General features: G+C 38.4%; 1 protein-coding gene across 8 annotated transcripts in view; it reads right to left on the bottom strand.

Moving 5' to 3' along the window:
• The window catches only part of ATP10D (ATPase, class V, type 10D), a 134,301-nt gene that overhangs the window by 102,655 nt on the left and 3,774 nt on the right, over nucleotides 1-27,872 (bottom strand). For 5 of the 8 annotated variants that reach the window (XM_010858867.1, XM_010858866.1, XM_010858874.1 and 2 more), the window contains exon 1: nucleotides 2,451-2,632. The exons of 1 other annotated variant lie outside the window; for it this stretch is intronic. In XM_010858867.1, coding sequence (XP_010857169.1) covers nucleotides 2,451-2,488 — 38 coding nt within the window. In that variant the 5' untranslated portion in view covers nucleotides 2,489-2,632. Of the gene's footprint in view, nucleotides 1-2,403; nucleotides 2,633-12,645; nucleotides 12,688-27,872 lie in introns of those variants that run through there. 2 more of the 8 variants (XM_010858869.1, XM_010858871.1) reach the window with 2 other exon arrangements.

Below are 27,872 nucleotides of genomic sequence, written 5' to 3'. Positions count from 1 at the left end.
GGCCCCTCAATCTCATACAACAATCTAGATTCTACTTAGATTATTAAATTTCACAATAGAGTTTCTTGAGAATGTAAACTTAGAAATGATGAAGCAAATACAACACATGGAGAGTGTTAACTTCAGGTCACCTTTCCCCATTCACTCAGTTCCAAAGAGGCAATTCTACAAATGGAAAATGTTTCATTGTCAAAGTATCGCCAGGTCCACCTTCCTCTGAGCCTCTCCAGTGCCCTTAAACTTGCATTAGGTGTTCTTTTTACTCATACTGTCTTCCCCCTTTCTCCTTTTCATCCTCTAGGAATTTCTGTAAACACAGAACTGGGACTGGCTCAGTGTCCTCCTTAGCATCCTCTCTTAGTCATGGAGTCTCTGTCCTACTCTCTAAGGCTATGTGACTTACCATCTTGTAATGACCCTCCTTCCCTTCGTCATGGCCAATCTTTGCCTGAAAAGTAATGACTGGATTAAAGGACTGATCTCCAGTATTCTTGCCTGGAGAATCCCAAGGACAGAGGAGCCTGGTGGGCTACAGTCCATGGAGTCACAAGTGTGGATGTAATTAACATGTGGTGAAAATCCTTTCAAATTTCCAGCTTAGAATTTATACCATCCTAGATTCCAGGAGAATGACCAAGGAATCTACTTAGTCACTCTAGGTCAGTACTTTCAAAATCTAACTGCTAGGACAGTGGGAAATACATTCTCTTATGCAACACACACACATATACAGCTGAAACAATAGTACCACAAAGCAATTCTTGCCCTTCCTACTTGCCATGCAAGCATCTTCTATCCTACTTTGTTCTCTTTCTCAATCTCTCTCATTTTAATACTGGTCAAGTTGGCACCAAATTGGTTTCAAGGTCCACTAATATACTGATCTCAAGTGTTCTTGCCTGGAGAATCCCAGGGACAGGGGAGCCTGGTGGGCTGCTGTCTATGGGGTCGCATAGAATCGGACACGACGGAAGCGACTTAGCAGCAGCAGCAGCAGCAATATGCTGCTCTATACACTTTGGAAAGACACCAGTTGCACACGGCTCCTCATGGGTTCAAAGCATACGAATAGACAGATCCACTTTTAGCTCCTGATGGTAGAAGGCAACCAAAACACAGTAGCTGGACTAAAGGCCCAGGAGAGGGCAATACCTTCCCCAGTGCAAGAAGCCAGAAGTAGCTTTTTCATCTTTCTCCATTACCTCAGCAAAGTTAAAAGCATACAAATATTTAGAAAAGGCTTCATTATTACTTTCACATAAATGTTCACGAAATTTTTCCTTTAAGATATGAAGGGACAGCAAATCACAGTAAATCACAGCACGAATCTTGACATTTTAAAGTTTAGACTTTAGATAGATTATTTAATCTAGAAGTCACAAGCCAGAAGCCCTTAAGCAAATTTCTACCTAATGATGTATTCTGTATCACGGTGTTGGCAAACACATTGTTTTACACTTTTTGAATACAGGACTAAAATTTTAAAATAGAGAAATTCACATAAAATGCTGATAACTGACTTCTTTTAAAATGAAAAAAGTACAGAACACTGGGCATATATTTTCACATGGTAGCAAACATCGAAGTTTTTTACCATAGCTCCTCATCCTAACCCTGCTTTTTCTGGTTCACCAATTTTAATTGAGTGAATGAACACTCTGATCATCACTTTTTGACAAATCAAATTTCTCCTCTATAGGCCCAGGTTTGAATGTCAGTTGCGTCACTAACAGCTATGTGGCCCACATAGTTAACCTATTAGCCTCACCTGGCTAAGGAACACAAGGCGGCACCATGAAGTGTCATGGGGCACACAGTAGATTAACAACATTCATTCTTTTCCCCACTCTTCTCCTTGGCTGTTTCTCAACATAAGTCAAGGTTGCAAACCCTGTAAATTGGGCTGAAGTCCAAACTTTCAACATACTGCTTGCACATTAAGGTTGTCCAAGTCTAAGTAAATGCTCTGTTCAATATATCTAATGATACTTGCAAAGTAAGCAACATTCAGTCGGATACAAATAGAGATCCAATCACAAAAGACAGGCAAGACATATCATCTGATCTCATCCCCAACCATTAACTCTACAATTCAATGTTTGTAAACAAACTGTATTCCACTCCTGCGGTGTTTTCCAAGCTCCCCCAACAAGAATTCCCTGGGGGGCCCTGTTAATCAGCATTCCCTAGGCCCCTCCCCTGGAGATTCTGATTCAGAGGCTATCGAATGGGGCCCACAAATGTGGAATTTAATAAGTACCCAGGTGACTTGTCAAGGAGGTTGCCAAGTACAACCTACACCCTGCACCTCTGCAAATCTGCCCTCTCTTTGTGGCAGGCTGATTAATCATATACCAACTCACCACATGAGCCTCTCTTCACCCTCTAGACTTTTGGCTTTACCTTTGAGAGGGAGAGATGGAGAAGGATCCACACAGGAGATACGGTACATTGATTCCTTCTCTGCTCTCATTACAAACTTGAGCATGACTCAGGCACTGCAGTCTCTACAGTGGGCTGCAGGTAGCTTCATTTTTCAGAGTCAGGGAACATAGCTAAGTCCTTTCCAGACTCCACAGAGTCTAACTAATGCTTGCTCAAAGTGAGATGATCAACAAATGGCTGATCACTGAAGTTTACAGAAAAGTAATAGAAGGGAAACAGAAACAAAAACACACTGTTTCCTCTTTCATGGCTCAGCCTGGCCTGCCTTCCACAAAAGGAAAAGATGAAAGTTTAAGGCAACAGAAGTAATTCACTCTCAGCTTTGACTGCACCATTCTGTCTTTATTAGTAGAAGGAGTCTGCTTCTCCAAGTCTGAAGGACTTTTTTAGGAAATCATTCTGTCCTAGATTTGTAAGATCAATAAGTGTATAATCGTGATCAAGAGCATAGACTCAGGAGCCAGACACCGACATCAATTCCTGGCACCTCCACTTGCCACCTAACCTCAGTTTAAGACTTGTTGTGAGGATTCAGTGAGTTAATATATGTAAAGCTCTTAGGGCAGTGTGGGAAGCATGCAAGTGTTAAGTAAAATTAACAACTGTAGTGATAATCCGGGAAATGTTCTCTCAACCATAGTATTTTTTCACAAGTGTTGACAATGTTATATATAGTATTGATAGTAACGACGATACCAAATTACTCATTGATGTTTCATTTCTTAAAGCGCATGTAACTCACACTCAACCACCTGGTCACACAGCTTTAGCAACTTAGTTCTTTCACTGAGCTGGAGAGTCTGCCAGGCAACCAAGTAGCTGAGCAGAGCAACACGCTCTCAACTATCCCCAAAGGATAAAGAGAGCACTCTGACAGACAGAAGCTCTAACGAGCAACTGCATGTGAAGCATTTTCAGAATTTTTCAAGAACAGCATTCATAATTCAAAGACTTTTCCCACTCCATGAAGAGCTGATTTGTCATGGTTTTCCACTAGTAAACCAAAAGGCTCCATGCTTTATTTGACCTCATCCTCTGCCACTAACCCTTGAAAATTAACACAATTTTTTAAACATACCAAGAACTAAGTGCCTAAAGGTCATTCATCATCACTTGGAATAAGAAAGAACGTTTTAGATTCTGATACATCACTCCTGAATGACCTTCTGTCCTTAAAAGATAGATTATTTCATTAAAAAAGAAAAAAAAACTATAGTTTACATAGGTTTTATTAAAATCTACATTTCTAATTTCATTTTTAGTTTAAGAGCAAACTACTACTATATGAAAATTAGTAGTGGTTTGTTGTAAAATGGATTACAACAAATTTGCTGATGGTTAGTGATGGAAAAATAGCACTCAAAGTTAAACTGTATGGAGGTGGGATGGGGTGGGAGGTAGGTTCAAGAGGGAGGGGACATACATAAACCTACGGCTGATTGATGTTGATATATGGCAGAAACAAACAATATTGTAAAGCAATTATCCTCCAATTAAAAACAAATATAATTTTTAAAAAAGATTAACTATATGAAAAGGACTGCATGTTCCTGGGCTCAGCATGGCCACTTGAAGCCTAATATTACCCAGAAATATGGTGTCAAAGGCCACCTGACTCTGTACACCTTGCTTTAACTCACACATTAGCATTTTATCTGGGATTTAAAAGTTAATTAATATGACCATAGATCCTAAAGATCAAGATTCCTAATACATGTTGATACTAGGAGAGAGGATTTGGCATGAGATGAATACAAAACAAATGCTACATATACCCAACTTGCAACACTACTCCACAGCAAGGCAACTATATGGTTGGAAAAAAAAATGTTTTATTGTAATAATTATTTATCACCATCATACAAATATCTGTATGTACTAAAATATGTATAACTGCCACAAAAAAATTATAAACCACTTTCGCTTATGAATATTGATGGGGAAACAATAAAATTTAGCAAATGAAATACAATTCAAAAGAACAGCTGCTGGTGGTCTCAAAGGGCTGACAGCATCCTGAACTGACAGCCAGCAAGAAAACAGAGACCTAGGTCCTATAACCACAGGAACTGATTCTGCCAGCAATTTCAATAAGGCTGTAAGTGGATCCTTCCCCATCCTAACCTCAGACTTTGAGAACCTGAGCAACAAACCCAGCCTCACTGTTCCTGGACTTCTGATCTATGGAATTATACATTAATAAGCTGGGGTTGTTTTAAGCACTAAACTGTGGTAATCTATAGAAATTAATGCAGAGGTCCAAAACTAGTTGCTTTTATAAACAGGAAAATAACATATGGAAAAGTGGAATTTCAAGTTGGAAAATGGTAATTTAACAACTCTGGAATAAACTGACATTCATCTTGAAAACAGAAAGCTAAATTCCTACTCTATACATTAAAAATACATCTTTTATTAAAATATTAATAAATTTTTAATTTAATAACTTTTAAGTTAAAAACAAATCTCTAGATTAAAAACTTAAATACAAAAATTACAATAAATTTACCAAAAGAAAATTTAGAAAGATATTTTATTACTGTTAGCTGAGAAAAACTTTCCAAAGCAAGAGAGAAGTTAGTAAAGACAAATGATTTAACTATTCACTTACCTATCATCTATCTTACATAGCAAAAATCATAAATAAAATCAAGAGACAAGTGCAGCTCATAATGATGGCTGCTGCTGCTGCTAAATCGCTTCAGTCATGTCTGACTCTGTGCAACCCCATAGATGGCAGCCCACCAGGCTCCCCTGTCCCTGGGATTCTCCAGGCAAGAACACTGGAGTGGGTTGCCATTTCCTTCTCCAATGCATGAAAGTAAAAAGTCAAAGTGAAGTCGCTCAGTCGTGTCTGACTCTTAGCGACCCCATGGACTACAGCCTACCAGGCTCCTCTGTCCATGGGATTTTCCAGGCAAGAGTACTGGAGTGGGGTGCCACTGCCTTCTCCGCTTAATGATGGCAAGCTCTTAATATTCCTAGTAACCAAATCAGTCATACAAATTTATAAGACAAAAATAAAAAGTCCAATAAAATTGGGTAAGGAATATGAATAAGCAATTCTCAAACGAGGACATCCAAAGGGCCAATAAATATGAAGAGACTCTCAAGCCTCACTAGTCACCAGAAGGTTGCAAACTGAAGGTATAATGAGATACTGTTTTTATCCATATGACTGATAAATATTAAAATAATTATAGCCTGTGCTGGTGAGGATAGGTATAAACAAACCCCCAGACAATGGGAGTGAAAACTGCTACTATCTTCCTCCTCTTTTACCCTCTCTCATGCCCCCCAAATTGACAGTATCTCTTAAAATTTTAAATACACATGAACACTGATAGAACAATGGGCTTTCCCCAGTGGCTCAGTGGTAAAAGAATCCACTGTAATGCAGGAGACTCTGAGATGCAGGTTCAATTCTTGGGGAGGGAAGATCCCCTGGAGGAGGAAATGGAACCCACCCCAGTCATCTTGCCCAGAAAATTCCATCGACAGAGGAGCCCAACAAGCTACAGTCCATGGGGCAGTCCACGTGGTCATAAAGAGTCAGACTGAATGACTAAACAACAGTACCAGCAACTAACAGAGCAAGTCCACTTTGGGGAGTCTTACCTATATGTACAGGAATGTATACTGTAGTTGGGTTTTTTTGGCACTAACAACCTGTAAATATCATGAAAGTCAACTGGAGAACAGCTAACTAAATTATAACATCCACATTCTGGGATATTATACATGTATTAAAAATAACATTTCTCTAACCATTGACCTGGACTGATAACTATTAGGTACTAAAGCAGAAAAGGAATAAAACAAATGACAGAGGTAAATGTAATAATCCAAAATTTGTAAAAAATGAATGAAGAACAGACTAATATGAAAGACCTGGATTCAAAGAACAGTGAGAAGAACTTGGACACAGTTCAAATTTCACTCTGGTTTACCGCCCTAATCAGTAAACAGATCTGCAAAGATGTAGGATACACCTGAGTGGCTGTAGCTCCTATCACCTGCCTAGTTTCTCATGAAGTTATGACTATTTAGGAGCTTTGTCAATTGTGGAGAATGAGGAGCCCATCAAACGTCAACCTGGAATTAAGCCTTTTCAATTTCTTAGGCTGCAAGACGGTCACATTGACACAAGAGAGTCTACTGATTAGTAACCAAGGACTGGTCCTCCTGCAGCACAGATTCATAGGTCTAGGTTTTATTTCTTACAGCATCACTGAACCTTCCATTGACCAGCCTTAACACAAACTGCCTGAATGCGTGCATGATCATACACATCTGCAAGGACATGAATAAAAGTACAGAAAAATTCACACAAATCTATTAATATCAGTTATCTCGAGGAGGGAATAAAAAGAAAACAGAAATTGTTAACTTTCCTTTTGTTATAGTAAAAATGTGATGTTGTTCAGTCACTCGGTCGTGTCCAACTCTTTGTGACCCCATAGACCACAGCACACCAGGCTTCGCTGTCCTTCTCCAATTCTCAGAGCTTGCTCAAAGTCATGTTCATTGAGTTGGTGATTCATCCAACCATCTTATCCTCTGTCATCCCCATCTCCTCCTGCTTTCAATCTCCCCCAGCATCAGGGTCTTTTAGAATGAGTTGACTCTTCGCATCAGGTCACCAAAGGATTGGAACTTCAGCATTAGCCCTTCCAACGAATATTCAGGGTTGATTTCCTTTAGGACTGACAGGTTTGATCTTGCAGTCCAAAAAACTGTCAAGAGTCTTCTCCAACACCACAGTTCAAAAGCATCAATTCTTTGGTGCTTAGCCTTCTTTATGGTTCAATTCTCACATCCATGCATGACTACTGGAAAAACCATAGCTTTCACTAGATGAACCTTTGTTGGCAAAGTAATGTTTCTGCTTTTTAATACACTGCCTAGGTTTCTCATAGCTTTTCTCCCAAGGAGCAAGCGGCTTTTAATTTCATGGCTGTAGTCAGTGTCCACAGTGATTTTGGAGCCCAAGAAAATAAAGTTTGGCACTGTTACCATTGTTTCCCCACCTGTTTGCCATGAAGCGATGGGACCAGATGCCATTATCTTAGTTTTTTACATGTTGAGTTTTAAGCCAGCTTTTTCACTCCCCTCTTTCACCTTCATCAAGAGGCTCTTTAGTTCTTTTTGCATTCTGTATAAGGATGGTGTCATCTGCATATCTGAGGTTATTGATATTTCTGCCAGCAATCTGGATTCCAGTTTATGCTTCATCCACCCCGGTATTTCGCATAATGTACTCTGCATATAAGATAAATAAGCAAGGTGACAGTAGACAGCCTTGACGTACTCCTTTCCCAATTTAGAACCAGTCCATTGTTCCGTGTCCATTTCTAACTGTTGCATCTTGACCTGCATAGAGATTTCTCAGGAATCAGGTAAGGTGGTCTGGTATTCCCATCTCTTGAAGAATTTTCCAGTTTGCTGTGATCCACATGTCAAAGGCTTAAGCATAGTCAATGAAGCAGAAGTAGTTTTTCTGGAATTCTCTTGCTTTTCTATCATCCAGCAGATGTAGGCAATTTGATCTCTGGTTCCTCTGCCTTTTCTAAATCAGCTCATACAATTGGAAGTTCTCGGTTCATGCACTGCTGAAGCACAGCTTGGAGGATTCTGAGCATGACCTTGCTAGCATGTGAAATGACTACAAGTGTGCAGTAGTTTGAGCATTCTTTGGCATTGCCCTTCTTTAGGATTGAAAACTGACCTTTTCCAGCCCTGTGGCCAACTGCTGAGTTTTCCAAATTTGCTGGCATATTGAGTGCAGCAGTTTCACAGCATCATCTTTTAGGATTTGAAATAGCTCAACTGGAATTCCATAATCTCCACTACCTTTGTTTTAGTGATGCTTCCTAAGGCCCACTTGACGTCACACTCCAAGATGTCTGGCTCTAGGTGAGTGATCACACCATTGTGGTTATCCGAGTCATTAAAATCTTTTTTGTATAGTCTTCCGTGTATTCCTGCCACGTCTTTTTAATATCTTCTGCTTCTTTTAGATCCTTACCATTTCTGTCCTTTATTGTTCCCATCAACTTTTTGAAGGAAGAAGTTGTAAATAATAGCTATGAAACAGTCTAAAGCTGCTTTTGTATAGATATGAGAGTTGGACCATAAAAGAAGGTTGAGTGCCAAAGAACTGATGCCTTCGAACTGTGGTGCTGGAGAAGACTCTTGAGAGTCCCTTGGACAGCAAGGAGATCAAACCAGTCTATCCTAAAGGAAATCAACTCTAAATATTCATTAGAAGGACTGATACAGAAGCTGAAGCTACAACACTTCTGGTCACTTAATGCGAAAAGCCGACTCACTGGAAAAGACCCTGATGCTGGGAAAGCCTGAAGGCAAGAGGAGAAGGGGACGACAGAGGAAGAGATGGTTGGATGGCATCATCAACTCAATGGACATGAGTTTGAGCAAACTCCAGGAGATGGTGAAGGACAGGGAAGCCTGCAGTGCTGCAGCCCATGGGGTTAAAGAGAGTCAGACACGATTGAGTGACTGAACAACAAAGCAGCTGTGCTTAACATTAGGCCTGCATGATGCTACATGAGCCAATATTCTTTACTCACAGAGGCTAAAAAATAAACGAAGTTCTGAAAATTACAAGCTATCAATTTTAAGCCTAAAATCAATTAAGTTCAGAAATAAACATAAACCAAGAATAGAATAAGTACAAGCAATTCTGCAATGATTATTACTGCTTATGAAATACATTTTGCATGTCATTTAAACTCACAACGTGGTGTGGAGTTTTCTTTCCATTTTTTCAGAAGAAGAAACAAGAAGTCAAGGAAGGTTTCCAGAACTCAAGGCATACAATTTTTGATTCCAAAGCCATGCCTTTCCAACTACACAATCCTACTTATATATAAAATTAAAAATAATCAAATATAATCATTTTAAGCTAAATTATTTCTAACCAGGGTATATTTTTCTAGACGATATAAAAGCCACAGTCATTCAATAAGAGCATATCTACAATATCATACTATGTTCCCTCTTGTACATAAACATACTTGAAAGCAGTCAGTTCTCAAAAACCCCGTTTCCCTTAATGAATGCTTAATGAAGCTTGCAGCAGGGCAGATTACCAAAGGTAAAATACAGGATAATGAACTCCCTTGAGTCCAGTAGGTATTTTTAAATTTCTGAGATCATCCCATCAGCAGCCAAGAAACAACTTGAAATATATACACGAGCTCACTCGTCCTAAAAAGAAAAACACATTTGTGCATAGTCATTTCAAGGTACCCTTTGTGGACGTCAAACACCAGGATGCATCAGAAAGTCCTGAGACACACCCGAGTCTCATACAGCAAATCTCGGGTGGGGATCTAGAATCTACATGTTTAACAAGTTTCCAGGTAGTGCTGGTATGCTAGTCCTGGGACCCACTTTGAGAAACACCATTCTATGCTATTCTAACACTATTCTATTCACAGTAATCCAAGTTTATGCCCCAACCACAAGTGCCAAAGAAGCTGAAGTTGAACTGTTCTATGAAGATCTACAAGACCTTTCAGAACTAACACCCAAAAAAGATGTCCTTTTCATTATAGGGGACTGGAATGCAAACTAGGAAGTCAAGAGATAACCTGGAGTAACAGGAAAGTTTCACCTTGGAGTACAAAATGAAGCAGGGCAAAGGCTAATAGAGTTTTGCCAAGAGAACGCACTGGTCACAGTAAATACCCTCTTCCAACAACACGAGAGAAGACTTTACACATGGACATCACCAGATGATCAATACTGAAATCAGATTGATTATATTCCTTGCAGCCAAAGACAGAGAAACTCTATACAGTTGGCAAAAACAAGACTGGGAGCTGACTGTGGCTCAGACATTGAACTCCTTATCGAAAAATTCAGGCTTAAATTGAAGAAAGTAGGGAAAACCACTAGACCATTCAGGTATGACCTAAATCAAATCCTTTACAATTATACAGTGGAAGTGACAAATAGATTCAAGGGATTAGATCTGATAGAGTGCCTGAAGAACTATGGACAGAAGTCCGTAACACTGCACTGGAGGTGGTTATCAAAACCATCCCCAATGAGAAGAAATGGAAAAAAGGGAAAATGGTTGTCAGAGGAGGCCTGACAAATAGCTGAGAAAAGCAAAAGGCAAAGGAGAAGAGGAAAGATACATCCATCTGAATGCAGAGTTCCAATGTACAGCAAGAAGAGAGAAGAAGGCCTTCTTAAATGATCAATGGAAAGAAAAGGAGGAAAACAATAAAATAAGAAAGACTAGAGATCTCTTCAAGAAGATTAGATACCAAGGGATCATTTCATGCAAAGATGGGCACAATAAAGGGCAGAAATGGTATGGACCTAATAGAAGGAGAAGGTATTAAGAAGAGGTGGCAAGAATACACAGAGCTCAATTCAATCACTCAGTGGTGTCCTACTCTGCAACTCCATGGACTGCAGTACGCCAGGCTTCCCTATCCATCATCAACTCCCAGAGCTTGCTCAAACTCATGTCCATTGCATTGATGATGCCATCCAACCATCTCATCTTCTGTCATCCCCTTCTTCTCCTGCCTCAATCTTTCCCAGCATCAGGGTCTTTTCTAGTGAGTCAGTTCTTTGTATCACATGGCCAAAGTATTGGAGTTTGAGCTTCAGCATCAGTCCTTCACATGAATATTCAGGACTGATTTCCTTTTGGATGGACTGGTTTGATCTCCTTGCAATCCAAGGGACTCTCAAGAGTCTTCTCCAACACCACAGTTCTTCAGCACTCAGCCTTGTTTATGGTCCAACTCTCACATCCATACGTAACTACTGGAAAAACCATAGCTTTGACTAGACAGACCTTTGCTGGCAGAGTAATGTCTCTGCTTTTTAATATGCTGTCTAGGTTGGTCATAGCTTTTCTTCCAAGGAGCAAGCGTCTTATAATTTCATGGCTGCAGTGGAGCCCCAAAAGACAAAGATCTTAATGACTCAGATAACCACAATGGTCTGATCACTCACCTAGAGTCAGACATCCTGGAGTGTGAAGTCAAGAAAGTGAAGAGGAACTAAAGAGCCTCTTGATGAAAGTGAAAGAGGACAGTGAAAAAGCTGGCTTAAAACCCAACATTCAAAAAACTAAGATCGGCATCCAGTCCCATCACTTCGTGGCAAATAGATGGGGAAATAATGGAAACAGTGACAGACTTTATTTCGGGGGGCTCCAAAATCACTGCAGATAAGATGCTTGCTCCATATTAAGGCCAGGCAAGGGTAATACATCACCAAAAGCACTGAACTATTACTTTTGATACCTGGTGGTTAGTATCATGAAAGGAAGTGCTACATGAGAATATAAGAAACTAAGTCTCTTTCACTTTGACCACTAAAAAATCTTTGTGACAGTTCTATCATTTTTAGGATGCTAAACAGGAAAAAGTCCATTTTACTTAAGCACATACCCCTTTCTAGAAAAGAATGCTTAAATCAAGCTCACTCAGTCCCAATTCATTCAAGAACCATGGCCTGAAAAATAGACTCAATGGTTGATAGTGGGGAGACAGAAACAGAAAATACTGTTCTATTTACATCAGAGAAGCAGCCTCTAGCCCAGATTAAGGGAGGGGACCAAGTAGAGCAAAAGGTAACAGGCTTATATCATTGTTGATGAGTCAAATTAGAATTTTCAAATACAACATGTTTATTTGGGTAGCCTATCCCTTCTCCAGGAGAGCTTCCTGACCCAGGAACTGAACTGGGGTCTCCTGCATTGCAGGTGGATTCTTTACCAATTGAGTTATGAGGGAAGCCCCATAAAGAAGACAGCAGTATAAAATATAACTGGGGTAAACAGATGCATTGTTTTATATAGAAAAATGTATCCATTCTTAGTGTTCCAAACATATTAAATATAAAGAGTTTCTTCAATTCTCCTGTGTGAGAATAAACCGTATACACACACACACACACACACACATATATATATCTCCCAATATATAGACACTGAAACATATATGTCAATATATAGACACTTAAATATCTACTATCTCTAATATACCTCAACTTTTTTTATGAAGGGATCACACACCTAAATGAGTCACCTCTGTCTGATGCTTTGACTCAAAACTGAATTAAGCTAGCAAACCTACAGGTAAGTGATGCAAGTATATGCATGTACCTTTGTTATTGGGAACTAAAAAAAAAAAAAAAACTCACCTATATTCATAGTGAGTTCCCACTCTCAGTTTATTCTTAAAGCTGAAAAAAAATAAACATACATTAAAAGGTTAATAAGGACAAGATAAGGGGGCCCACTCCTGCCACTATTATTCAACATAGTTTTGGAGGCACAGCAATCAGAGAAGAAAAATAAAAGGAATCCAGGTTGGAAAAGAAGAAGTAATACTATACATAGAAAACCCTAAAGATGCCACCAGAAAATTACTAGAGCTAATCAATGAATCTATTAAAGTCACAAGATATAAAAATTAATATAAAGAAATCCCCTACATTCCTATACACTAACAACAAAAATATCAGAAAGAGAAATTAAGGAAATAATCCATTCACCACTGCAACAAAAAGAAATAAAATACCTAGGAATAAACATACCTAAAGAGACAAAAGACTTATATGCAGAAAACTATAGAACACGGATGAAAGAAAGAGATGAAACAAACAGATGGAGAGATATACCATGTTCTTGGGTTGAAAGAATCAATATTGTGAAAACAACTACATTATCCAAAGCAATCTATACTTTCAATGCAATCCCTATGAAAGTATCGATGCTATTTTTCACAGAACTAGAACAACAACAACAAAAAATTTTTCACAATTTGTATGGGAACACAAAAGACCCCAAATAGCCAAAGCAATCTTGAGAAAGAAGGATGGAGCTGGAGGAATCAACCACCCCAACTTCAAACTATACTACAAAGTTATAGTCATCAAGACATGATACTGGCACAAAAACAGAAATATAGACCAATGGAACAAGACAGAAAGCCCAGAGAAAAATCCAAGCACCAATGGGCACCTTATCTCTGACAAAGAAGCCAAGAATATAAAATGGGGCAAAGACAGTCTCTTCAATAAACTGTGCTGGGAAAACTGGACAGCTACATGTAAAAGAATGAAACTGGAATACTTCCTAACACCATACAGAGGGATCAACTCAAAATGGATTAAAGACCTAAATGTAAGACCAGAAACTATGAAATTCTTAGAGGAAAACATAAGCACAACACTCTTGGACATAAACCACAGCAAGATCTTCTATGACCCACTTTCTAGAGTACTGGAAATAAAAACAAACAAATGGGACCTAATTAAACGCTTTTGCACAGCAAAGGAAGCTATAAACAAGGTGAAAAGACAACCCTCATAATGGGAGCAAACAACAGCAAATGAAACAACTGACAAAGGATAAATCTCCAAAATATATAAGCAGCTCATGCAGCTCAATACCAGATAAACAACCCAAACAAAATATGGGCAGAATATCTAAACAGACATTTTTAGTGAAGTGAAAGTTGCTCAGCTGTGTCCAACTCTTTGCAACCCCCCATGTACTATACAGTCCATGGAATTCCCTAGGTCAGAATTCTGGAGTGGGTAACCTTTCCCTTCTCCAGCAGATCTTCCCAATCCAGGAATCGAACCGGGACTCCTGCATTGCAGGCGGATTCTTTACCAACTGAGCCATCAGGGAAGCCAAGAAGACATAAAGATGCTAATAAACACATGAAAAGATGCTCAACATTGCTCATTATTAGAGAAATGCAAATCAAAACTACAGTGAGGCATCACCTCACACTGGTCAGAATGACCATCATCAAAAAATCTACAAACAATAAATGCTGGAGAGAGTGTGGAGAAAAGGAAACCCTCTTGTGCTATTGGTGGGAAGGTAAATTGATACTGCCACTATGGAGAACAGCATGGATATTCCTTAACAAACCAGAAATAAAACTACCATACGACACAGTAATCCCACCACTGGGCATATTCCCTGAGGAAATCATAACTGTACCCCAATGTTCATCACAAACCTATTTACAATAGCCAAGACATGGAAGCAACCTAGATGCCCAACAACACAGGAATGGCTAAAGAAGCTGTGGTACATATATACAATGGAATATTACTCATCCATAAAAAGGAACATATTTGAGTCAGTTCAAATGAGGTGGATGAATCTAGAGCCTATTACACAGAGTGAAGCAAGTCAGAAAGAGAAAAACAAATATCATATATTAACACACAAATATATGGAATCTAGAAAAATGGTACTACATGAACCATTTGCAGGGCAGCAGTGGAGACAGATAGAGAAGAGACTTGTGGACACAGTGGGGCAAGGAGAGAGTGGGACAATTTGAGATAGTAGCTTTGAAACATATATATTATCATATGTAAAACAGAGAGCTAGTGGAAATTTGCTGTATGATGCAGGAAGCTCAAACCCAGTGCTGTGTGACAACCTAGAGGGGTGGGTTGGGGTGGGAGGCAGGAGGGAGGCTCAAGAGGGAGGGGACATATGTATACCTATGGCTAATACATGTTGCTGTATGGCAGAAACCAACACAGTACTGTAAACCAATTATCCTCCAATTAAAAATAATTTTTAAAAGGTTAATGATAGCAATCGTTAACACAATGTTTTGCCACTGATAATCCTAGATGCTTCTAAAATAACATGTTATTGAAATGACAGAACAGCATGCTTTTGAGATTCAGTTATTCAGCTCTAATAACATATGATTCATTCAATAAGCCTAAGATGATAACAATATCTACCATTTTTAAAGACATGCCAAGTTCTGTGCAAGGGATAAATACACATTAACATTAGTTCTTACAATAAAGTACAAATTATTATCCCCACTTAAATGAGGAAACTGAGGCTCAGAGTGAGAAACTCACCCAAGTCTAATGCAAATAAGCCTCTGTGGTTATTAGGAGGCTCTGACACAGGGCAAAAGCACTTGAGCAACAGGTTGGCAGAGGCACAGAGCACCTCCAAAGAATGTGAGGGTGGGAAGAACAGGACTAGGATAAGGAAAAGTCACTTAGAAGGAAAAAATGCTGAAGGCATACTTCATTTGAAAAACTGAAGTTAAAGGTTTCAGATATTTGCATTTAAGTTTAAAAAATGTTATTAGATGCCTTCAATAGAAAGTTTTTCCCATATATCTGAAATACAATTCATTATATACACATAACATGTGTTTAAAATAAATGATTCATTTTTATTCTGCCTTCCATATTCTCTGACCCCACAGGGACCTCCAAGCAGCTGCTCCCCCCTACCCCCCGCCACCTTCTCACTGCCTTTCATTCTTGCGTGGCCACACTTCCCTACTTAGTCTGAATGTTGTGGTCAACACTGCTCTTACTTCTTTGTATATTCTCTCAGCCTCTTAGCTCCTCTTTCACTTCTTCTTGGCCAAACCCTTACTCTAGTTACAGCTTACAGAAAACCCAAATGAACTTCCTGGCCAACTCAAATCAGTTTGATCTGAATCTCTACATACTGTTCCAATACTGAAAAGTTGAAAGTGGCTAAGAGAAATACACAAGGTCCCTGAAGAGTGTCACCTTATTTTTTTATGTTTTGCCTTTGTGATAGCAGCAATATTCTCATAAACATGCCAGGGGACTAAAAATAAGTAAGAACTTGCGTAAAGATATGGTGGCAAATAAGCAGGCTTAGTGTTACTTTAAATTCGTGACCGTGAACTACTAGTTGACCAGACATGCCAACTGCAATCATACAGGATTTCTACTCTCTTCACTTTCCCACTTTTACAGACAACTGTTTCAGACTTTCTTCTCTAATTTCCAACAACTCCCTCTCTGCTGAAGACCATATTTCTATTTTACTGGGAAAGTCAAAGCCCTCAGAAGAGAACTTCTACAGATTCCCCACCACATAACCACCCTCCAGCACAGACTGGATCTCTTCCTAATTTCCAGATATGTACTTCTGATTGCCAACTAGTCAGCGCATCTCCATTTGGGCTCATCATCAAATGGTAACATGTGCAAAATGGAACTCCTGATACCACCCCCACCAAAACCTGCTTATTCCACAGATTAGTTTTGTCAGTTGAATGCAGCTCCATCCTTCTAGGACCCTGAGCCCAAAGGCCTCTGGATCATCCAGGGTCCTGTGTCTCACAACCCACATAGTCAGTAGATTTTGTTGACTCTACCTTCCAAATATGGGGCTTCCAGGATGGCTCAGTGGTAAAGAATCTGTCTGCCAATGGAGGAGATGCAAGAAACGTGGGTTCAATCCCTAGGTTGGGAAGATCCCCTGGAGTAGGAAATGGCAACCCATTCCAGTATTCTTGTCTGGGAAATTCCATGGACAGAGAAATCTGGCAGGCTATAGTCCATGGGGCCGCAAAGAGTTGGACATGACTGAGCACCACCACCATCACCTTCCAAGTATATCTGGATTCTCACCACTTGGCATCACTCCACCACTATCATCTGAGTCCAACACTCTAACTTGCCCTGTTAACACTTCATTTGGAACCTCAAACTCCTTCCACAATTTAAAATTCTCTAAAGGGGACTCTTATTCCTTGGAAGCAAAGTTATGACCAACCTAGATAGCATATTAAAAAGCAGAGACATTACTCTGCCAACAAAAGTCCATCTAGTCAAGGCTATGGTTTTTCCAGTGGTCATGTATGGATGTGAGAGTTGGACTATAAAGAGAACTGAGCATCGAAGAATTGATGCTTTTGAACTGTGGTGTTGGAGAAGACTCTTGAGAGTCCCTTGGACTGCAAGGAGATCCAACCAGTCCATCCTGAAGGAAATCACTCCTGAATATTCACTGGAAAGACTGATGTTGAAGCTGAAACTCCAATACTTTGGCCACCTGATGTGAACAGCTGACTCATTGGAAAAGACCCTGATGCTGGGAAAGACTGAGGACAGGAGGAGAAGGGGACGACAGAGGATGAGATGGTTGGATGGCATCACCGACTCAATGGACATGAGTTTGGGTAAACTCTGGGAGTTGGTGATAGACAGGGAAGCCTGGCGTGCTGTGGTTCATGGGGTCGCAAAGACTCAGACACGACTGAGTGACTGAACTGAACTGAAAGGCTACCACGTTAATTATAATAAAAGCCACCAAGGCCACACACACCTACCTCCCAATGTCCTCTCCGATCTATTCCTCTGCCCCTCCTTCATTCCACTCCTAACACAGCCTTGTCTCAGCAATTCATTCTTTTTCCCTTTCTTATTTTTCATAAACTTAAGTCATTTTCTAACAATCTATAATTTTTTTTGTATTATAGTTCTTGTCTCCCCTTCCAGAGTAGAAATTTCTATCTCCTTTGTCCACTGATGTAACCTACGCTTAGAACAGTATCAGACCCAGAGCAGACTTCCAACACATATTTGTGGAATAGACATAGGAATGAATGACTAAAATAACACCTCTCTTATATGCAGTAACAACCAGAATACCTCTAACAATCTTACACATACCAACTCTAGAAGTAATATAAGCTTAGTTATCTCATGATATTATAGCTTTTATTATATATGCTAAAATTATTATACTTTGAATGAAGATCTTTAGCAGGTAAGCCTAAAATGGCTGCTAATAAGACTCTGCAACAAAAAAGACATAAAAGGGGAAATAGAACCTATTTTTAAAAATAGCTGAGGTATTTGAATTTCATTGTTCTAAAACTCTCAGGAAGGAAGTTCTTCTGAGTACCCTATTTTTTTTCAAGAGGTTTAAAGTTTATCCCTTAAATACCAAAATAACTTCATGATAGAAATGATTGTGTGTTCTCAATTTTCCTACATTTTATACAACATTTTGAATAAGTTTTTCTTTCTGAGAATTCATCACCAAAATGCTCAAAGCACCAATTATTGTAAAGTACTCTATATAGTGATGCCTTCAGGGTCTTCAGAGGCATATCTGTAGGTTTTCAACCAGCAGTTGAAGACCTTGTTTTGAATGTTCATGACTATTTTCATAGGTTTGTGTCTCACTTGACTGACCAAATATCTGCCTTTATGAAATTTGAACTCATATTCCCAACTACTTTAGAACAAATAAACTGAATTAACCACCTCAGTGGTCTTCAGGAAGCAGAAGACCTACAGAAACAGAAGACTTATTTTAGTGAAAACTATTCTCACTGTTCAGAGATTGCTTTTCCTTACATTTGTTTAATAAATAGCTACTGAAGGGCTACCATATGTCAGCAAAGTACTGTCCAGGCATTACAACCAAAATGATTAAAAGTTATGTGTAAACTCTGTGGTTCTTGTCTTCAAAGACCACACAGTTCAGGAGAGGGATCCTGCAAGAAGTTCATGAGATTCACCTCATTGCCTGAAATACTTCAGAGATCAATTGCCTTGGGACAAACTTTGACATGTTTATGGCCAGGCTTCAGAACAACAAATACTGAGAGCATTAAAACACTAACCAATAGATAAGTAAGTAGAGCTAAACCCCAGATAAGTGCTCATTTTGAAAACTACAAAGTATCTTTTTAAACTGGCAGAACAATACAAATTTCCTAGTGTGTTATCTTTATTCATTCATACAAAGACTGCAACCTTCAGCTCTATGTGATGAAGTGTGTATTTTTGTGTGTGTAAAACATAATAAACACACTGTATTGTGATCCTAAAGATAAGCTTTAATAGATTATCCAAAAGAAAGAGGAATGAGCTATAATTATTATTTTCATGTCTATTTCCTCTATGAGATCATCTGGTACACTGCTTTAACCGGTAACTGGACAATGCCCAGCACATAGCAAGTACTCAATGAGTATTTTTTAAAATAAATTAATGTCCAGTCAGGTTCACTGTGGTACACTATGAATCCAGGGAATGAGTAATCATCAAAAAAGAATTTGATTTTTAAGAGGATAAGAGTCAAGCAATGAAAAAAGTGTGGAAAAATCATTGTTGAATGATTGAGTAGGGTGCTTTGGTGTGACTCTACTTGGTCAATTCCACCTGATTTTTGAAATCCAAGGAAGACAAAGATGGTCAACAAGCACATGAAAACACACTCATCACCACTAATCAGAGAAATATAAATTAAAATGAGGTATCACCTTACACCTGTCAGAATGGCTATCGCCAAAAAGTTTACAAGTAACAAATGTTGATGAGGATGTGGAGAAAAGGGAATCCTGGTACAGTCTCGGTGGGAATGTAAATTTGTGCAGCAGCCCAGTGGAAAACAGTATAGGAGGTTCCTCAAAAAACTAGCATATGATCCACCCATTCCACTCCTGACTATATATTTGAAGAAAATGAAAATCCTAATTCAAAAAGATCTATGTTCATTGCAGAATTTATAATAGCTAAAATATAGAACCAACTTAAGTGTCCATCAACAGATGAACTGATAAAGATGTGGTACACATGCATACACACACTCACAATGGAATATTACTTAGCCATAAAAAATAGTGAAATTCTGTCATTTGCCACAACATGAGTGGACCTACAGGTTATTATGCTATTAGGTCAGGCAGGGAAAATCCTGTATGTTATCACTGATACATGGAATCCACAAATAATAAATGTTGGAGAGGGTGTGGAGGAAAGGGAACCCTCTTACACTGTTGGTGGGAATGCAAACTAGTACAGCCACTATGGAGAACAGTGTGGAGATTCCTTAAAAAACTGGAAATAGAACTGCCTTATGATCCAGCAATCCCACTGCTGGGCATACACACTGAGGAAACCAGAAGGGAAAGAGACACGTGTATCCCAATGTTCATCGCAGCACTGTTTATAATAGCCAGGACATGGAAGCAACCTAGATGTCCATCAGCAGATGAATGGATAAGAAAGCTGTGGTACACATACACAATGGAGTATTACTCAGCCATTAAAAAGAATACATTTGAATCAGTTCTAATGAGGTGGATGAAACTGGAGCCTATTATACAGAGTGACGCTGATGTATGGAACAGTCTTATGGACTCTGTGGGAGAGGGAGAGGGTGGGAAGATTTGGGAGAATGGCATTGAAACATGTAAAGTATCATGTATGAAACAAGATGCCAGTCCAGGTTCAATGCACAATACTGGATGCTTGGAGCTAGTGCACTGGGATGACCCAGAGGGATGGTATGGGGAAGGAGGAGGGAGGAGGGTTCAGGATGGGGAGCACATGTATACCTGTGATGGATTCATTTTGATGTTTGGCAGAACTAATACAATTGTGTGGAGTTTGAAAATAAAATAAAATTAAAAAAAAAATAAACATTATAGTTGGAAAAAAAAAAAAACAACAGAAAAACACTCACAGATATAGAGAACAAGTTAGTTGTTACCAATAGGGAGAGGGAAGGAAAAAGGGCAAGACAGGGGTAGGAGATTAAGAGACAGAAACTACTATGTATAAAAAAGCTACAAGGAAAAAATAAAAAGCTACAAGGGCAGACTGTACAGCACAGGGAATATAGCCAACATTTTATAACAACTTTAAATGGAGTGTATTCGATAAAAATATTGAACCACTATGTTGGATACATGAAATGAATATTGTAAATCAACTGTACATCAAATAACAATTTTGAAATTAAGTAAAATAACAAAATAAAGAAATCTTAAGATTCTAAGCCTAAGCCTGTGTCCTCAAACTGCCAGAGATCTGAATCACTGGAAAGCTTGTGAAAGCAGATTCCACCTGGTACACACACACTCTCGCCCCAATTTGATTCAGTCAGTCTGCAGTGGGGCCTATGAACTGGCACTTCTAATAAATTCGAGTGATGCTGATGCTCTCACTCTGGGGACCAGACTTAAAACCATGAGCCTAGGCAACCCAAATTTGCTCTGAAGAGATTTATTTCTTGTACCTTTTAAAAAAGTTATTTTTTATTGAATATAGTTGATTTATAATATTGTGTTAGTTTCAGATGTATAGCAAAGTGACTAAGTCATATATATAGTTCCTTTTTAAAAATCCTTTTCTATTATAGGTTATTACACGATACTGAACACCATTCCCTGCCCTATACAGTGAATCCGTATCTATTTTATACAGAGTGGTGTGTATCTGCTAATTCCATAATTTATAGAATTTATCCCTCCCCCCACTCCTTCCCTTTGGTAACCATAAGTTTGTTTGTTTTCTATATCTGTGACTGTTTTAGAGAGACTTATTTTTCATTTAAAGTATATATTCTCCATGGATTCATTACTATTAAGTATCATTTTTATGCAACTATTCATTTACTCCCCAATGATGCATATATTATTTAAATAATTAGTGAAACTACTTTTTTTATACACAAAAAGTAGGGCAATTATTTTCTGGATTAGTCATCATGGAAATTTGTGAAAAGCAAAAGAAAATAAAACGCTTAAAAGAATATGGAATAATAAGAAGAAAAAAGTGTAAATTGGGAAGTGGAGTTATTTGCAGCTAAAATGGAAAGAATTTAGGCATTTAAAGAATGTATATACTCATAAAACTAAACAGATGACAAATGTTTTCCAAAGGCCTCTTGCAGATCATGAACCTGAGGTATTAAATTATAAACCAAATAAACACATCCAAGACTATAATTTTTAAGTTTGTGGCATTACTGGATAAATGATGAAGACAGGTATTACTTTAGTTGAATTATTAAAAGAATATTCCAGTATAATGAACGAGAGGTTTAATTCATTTCTAAAACCTTTTCTTAAGATTCAATTCTGGAAGTATTTTAGTCACTTAAAATATGATGTAAATATTTCATAGATAATTTCACAACAGATAAAAATAACTTCAGCACATGACAAAGTAACACAAGCACAGATTACATATGTCAATTACTTAAACTGTCTCAACATACATACACTTGACCCTTGAACAACATGAGTTTGAACCGCATATGTCCACTTATAGGCTGATTGCTTTCAATAAATACAGTACTACACCAACCATGGCTCGCTGAATTACGGAACTGATGATATGAAGGGTCAACTCTGCGTTCTGAACACCTGTGGATTTTGATATCTACAGTGGGTTCTGGAACCAACCCTGCACAGATAGGCAGGGATAGGTAAGTAAGTGTTAGTCGCTCAATTGTGTCTGACTCTGCAATCCCCAGAGAAGGCAATGGGACCCCACTCCAGTACTCTTGCCTGGAAAATCCCATGGATGGAGGAGCCTGGTGGGCTGCAGTCCATGGGGTCGCTGAGGGTCGGACACGACTGAGTGACTTCACCTTCACTTTCCATTTTCATGCATTGGAGAAGGAAATGGCAACCCACTCCAGTGTTCTTGCCTGGAGAATCCCAGGGACAGCGGGGCCTGGTGAGCTGCCGTCTATGGGGTCGCACAGAGTCAGACACTACTGAAGCGACTTAGCAGCAGCAACAGCAGCTGCAATCCCAGGGACTGTAGCCCATCAGGCTCCTCCGTCCATGGAATTCTCCAGATAAGAATTGGGTTGCCAGTCCAGGTTCGAGGCACGATACTGGATGCTTGGGGCTGGTGCACTGGGACGACCCAGAGGGATGGTATGGGGAGGGAGGAGGGTTCAGGATGGGGAACACATGTGTACCTGTGGTGGATTCATTTTGATATTTGGCAAAACCAATACAATATTGTAAAGTTTAAAAATAAAATACAATTAAAAAAAAAAAAAAAGAATTGGGTTGCCATTCCATTCTCCAGAGGATCTTCCCGACTCAGAGATCAAACCTGGGTCTCCTGGATTGCAGGCAGATTCTTTACAGTCTGAGCCGCTAAGGGCAGGGAGGGATGACTGCATTTAAATTGTCCCCAAAGTTTGCAAGTTAAGTGTTATTAAATATAGTATATACACAGCAATAAGAAATAGATGAAAACTACAAATGGTATTAAAAAGAAACGGATGGTGTTCACTGGAATTATAAATTGGATTCATGATAAGTGGTCAATTCCAATAATTACTAGATGCTCTCCACCCTCCAAAACACATACATTTGAATTAAAAGTGATACTATAATCAGCTTTTTTCAAAACAGCAGATGCACCTGCAGATAGTAGAAAGAACACAGGCTCTAAAAAGTTTTAGTGGTACTGATGCTCAGATTCTCAGTCAGTATCACAAGCTCTTAGCCTGAGCCTCAGTTCCCTCATCTGTAAAATGGAAATAAAATCACAGACCTCATACTTTTTTTTTTTTCATTTAAATGACAATTTTTTGCTTTTTAACTGGAGGACAATTGGTTTACACTATCGTCTTAGTTTCCACTAAATATCAACATGAATCAGCCATAGGTATACATATGTCCCCACTCTCTTGAGCCTCCCTCCCACCTCCCACCCCAACCCACCCCTCTAGGTTATCACAGAGCACCAGGTTTGAGCTCCCTACATCATACAGCAAATTACCACTGGCTGTCTATTTTACATATGGTAAAGTACATGTTTCAGTGTTACTCCTTCAATTCGACCCTCTCTCCTCTTCCCCTACTGTGTCCACAAGTCTGTTTTTCATGGCTGCGTCTCCACTGCTGCCCTGCAAACAGGTTCATCAGTACCATTTTTCTAGATTCCACTGATACATGTTAATATACATTTGCTTGTCTCTTTCTGACTTACTTCACTCTGCATAATGGGCTCTAGATCCATCTACCTCATTATAACTGACTCACATGTGTTCCTTTTTATGTGTACTGTACACCATGGAATACTACTCAGCCTCACACTGTTTTAAAAGGAGGTTTATGAAATCAATGTAGCAGTACTTGTCCAGCACACTGAAAGTGCTCAACTTCATTCTTCCAACTAATGTTTGCTGAGCTTCCACTATTATGCCGGCATTATAACAGGTGACAGAGATTAATCAGAGAACAAAACAGACAAAAATCTCTGTCTTCTAGGAGCTTACCTTTGAGTGTTCATTCCCTTTACCTTGTCTTATAGGCACAGTGCTGGTCCTTTGAGAATGAATAAACATGCCCAGAACCAGTCAAAACACTCAATTTGACAAAAATTAAATAAATAAATAAATAACACTAGAGTAATCATGCAGTACATTCCTTTCTGGAACTAGAACATCTTATGAGAATACATGACATGAGACTGGAAGACAAATGTAGGGTAGGCTGCCCAAGAGACAGAACTTTGAGTCTTGGGAAATGTCTAGAATCAGATATGAGATTTGTAAATCTTAGAAAAGAAAATATGAATAAAGGTAAGGCAGCTGGAAAACCCTGTAACCCCATGTTACATAACACTGTAGTTCAATATGGTTTGCATTTCAAGTACAAATTAAAGAATGATGGGAAATTAAGATGGATATCTAGTAATAAGTCTTTACCAAGATAAAAAAAATTATATTCAAAGGAATAGGATATTATTAAAAATATATATTTATGATAAAAATTCTCAAAAAAGTGAGTATAGGGGAACATACCTCAACATAGAAAAGTCCATTTATGACAAACCAACAGCTAATCCTATTCAATAGTGAAAAGCTATGAGTTTTCCCTCTAGAATCAGGAATAAGACAACACTCCCATTTTTATTCAACATAGTACTGGAAGTCCTAGGTTCTATAATCAGAAAAGAAAAATAAAAGATATACAACTGGGAGAGAAGTATTAAAACTGTCACTAGAAGATGACATGATATTAGATACAGAAAATTCTAACAACTCCACCAAAAAAAAAAAACCTAGAATAAATAAATTTAGTAAAATTTTAGGATTCAAAATTAATATACAGAAACCTGTTGCATTTTTATACAATAAAAATGAGCTATCAATTTCATTTACAATTGCATCAAAAAGAATAAAATAGCTAGGAATAAATCCAAAGAAAATGAAAGACCTTTACTCTGAAAAATATAAGACCTTTATAAAAGAAACTGAAGTTGACCCCAATAAATGGAATGATATATTGTGCTCATGGATCACAAGAATATTGTTAAAATGACTGTACTATCCAAAACAATCTACATATCCAATGCAATCTCTATCAATTCATCCACAGCATTTTTTCACAGAACAAGTAATCCCAAAATATGTATGAACTACAAAAAATCCTGACTAGCCAAAGCAATCTTGAGAAAAAGAACAAAACTGGAGGCATCATGCTCCTCGACTTCAGACTATACTACAAAGCTACAGTAATTAAAAACAGTATGGTACTCACACAAAAACAGACACATGGATTAATGGAACAGAATAGAGAACCCAGAAAGAAGCCCACCCACATCTGGTCAATTGATTACTCCATGACAAAGGGGGCTTTCCAGGCGGCATTAGTGGTAAAGAACCTGCTGGGCAATGCAGGAGATGTAAGAGACATGGGTCTGATCCCTGGGTCAGGAAGATCCCCTAGATGAGGAAATGGCAACCCACTCCAGTATTCTCACCTGGAGAATCCCATGAACAGAGGAAACTAGTGGGCTACAATGGTTCCGAAGAGTCGGACACAACTAAAGTGACTTAACATGTATGACAAAGGAGACATAAATATACAATTAGGAAAAGACAGCCTCTTCAATAAGTTGTGTTAGGAAAACTGGACAATCACATGTAAAAAGATGAAAAATTAACCAAAAATAAACTTGAAAAGTGAAAGGCTTCAGCTAAGACCTGATACCAAAAACTCCTAGAAAAAAACATAGGCAGTATACTTTTATATCAGTCCTAGAAATATTTTTTATGGATATGTCTCCTTAGGAAAGGGCAACAAAAAGCAAAAATAAGTGGGACCACATCAAATGAAAAAGCTATTTCACAAAAAAGGAAACAATCAACAAAATGAAAATACAACTTACTGAATGGGAGAAGGTATTTGTAAAGGATACGTCTGTAAGGGGTTAATATCCAAAATATATTTTTAAAAAAACTCATACAACTCAGTATCAAAAAGTAAAGCCAGTCTGACTAAAAAATGCACAGAATCTAAATAGGTATTTTTCAAAGAAGACATACAGATGACTAAGCATTTGAAAAGATGCTCAGCATCACTATTCAGAAGAGAAATGCAAATCAAAACCACAATGAGCTATTACCTCACACCTATCAAAATGGCTATCATCAAAAAGAAACATCAAGTATTGGTGAGAATGTATAGAAAAGGGAATGCTTGTGCACTGTTAATTGAAATGTAAATTGACATTGCCACTCTGGAAAACAATACAGAGTCCTCTCAAAAACAGAACTAAAAAGCAGAGACATAACTTTGCCAACAGAGGTCCATCTAGTCAAAGCTCTGATTTTTCCAGTAGTCATGTATGGATGAGAGACTTGAACCATAAAGAAGCCTGAGCACAAAAGAATTCATGCTTTTGAATTGTAGTGTTGGAGAAGACTGCAAGCAGTCCCTTAGACTGCAAGGAGATCAAACCAGTCAGTCAAAGGAAATCAATCCTGAATATTTATTCAAAGGACTGATGATGAAGTTCCAACACTTTGGTGATGCGAGGGGCTGACTCTATTGGAAAAGACTCTGATGCTGGGAAAAATTGAGGGCAGGAGGAGAAGGAGGTGACAGTGGATGAGATGGGTTGGATGACATCACCAACTCAATCGACATGAGTTTGAGCAAACTCCGGGAGATAGTGAAGGACAGGGAAGGTTGGCATGCTGCAGTCCATGGGGTCACAGAGAGTCAGACATTACTGAACGACAACCACTACCACATGCTTAGCAATTCCACTTCTAGGTATTTATCCCCCCAAATTGAAACACTAAAGATACATGCACCTCAATGTTCACTGAAGTATTATTTACAATAGCCAAGATATGTAAGTAACCTATGTGTTCCTCAATAAACGAATGAATACAAAAGATGTGGTATATGCACAATGGAAGATTACTCAGCCATTAAAACAAATAGTGAAATCTTGCCATTTGTGACAACGATAGACCTAAGAGGTTAATTTTCTTAGTAAAATAAGTCAGAAAAAAGATGAAATACTGTATGTTTTTAGTTATATATGAAATGTAATAAAGCAACAAATATAACAAAGCAGAGACAGACTCAAATATAGAGAACAAATTAGTGGTTGCAGGAAGGGAAGGGGAAATGGATGAAACAGGTGAAGAGGATTAAGAGGTGCAAACTACCTTATAAAATAAATAAGTCACAGGGATATAGTGCATAGCACAGAGAAAACAATAATATTGTAATAACTTGATGCATAATGTATAAAATACTGAATCATTATATTGCACACTTGAAACTAACGATATTGTAAGTCAACTAGTCTTCAATAAAAATTTTTTAAAAGACAGGCATTTTTCTAACATGGCAAGGTTAACTTGTTGGCTGAAGGACATCACAGATTACTGGAATGTGTCATTAAACTATCTGAGATTACCTCTCTATGGAATACTTTAGCAAAGAAGAAAGGACAGTTAAGATTTTTAGTAGAACTTTCTATATATTATTATAGTCTGTAAGAGGAATGAGAATTTTTAA

Source organism: Bison bison, unplaced genomic scaffold, assembly GCF_000754665.1.
Source record: "Bison bison bison isolate TAMUID 2011002044 unplaced genomic scaffold, Bison_UMD1.0 scf7180017864451, whole genome shotgun sequence".
Lineage (NCBI taxonomy): Eukaryota > Metazoa > Chordata > Mammalia > Artiodactyla > Bovidae > Bison > Bison bison.
This window is presented reverse-complemented; position numbering and strand designations above follow the sequence as displayed.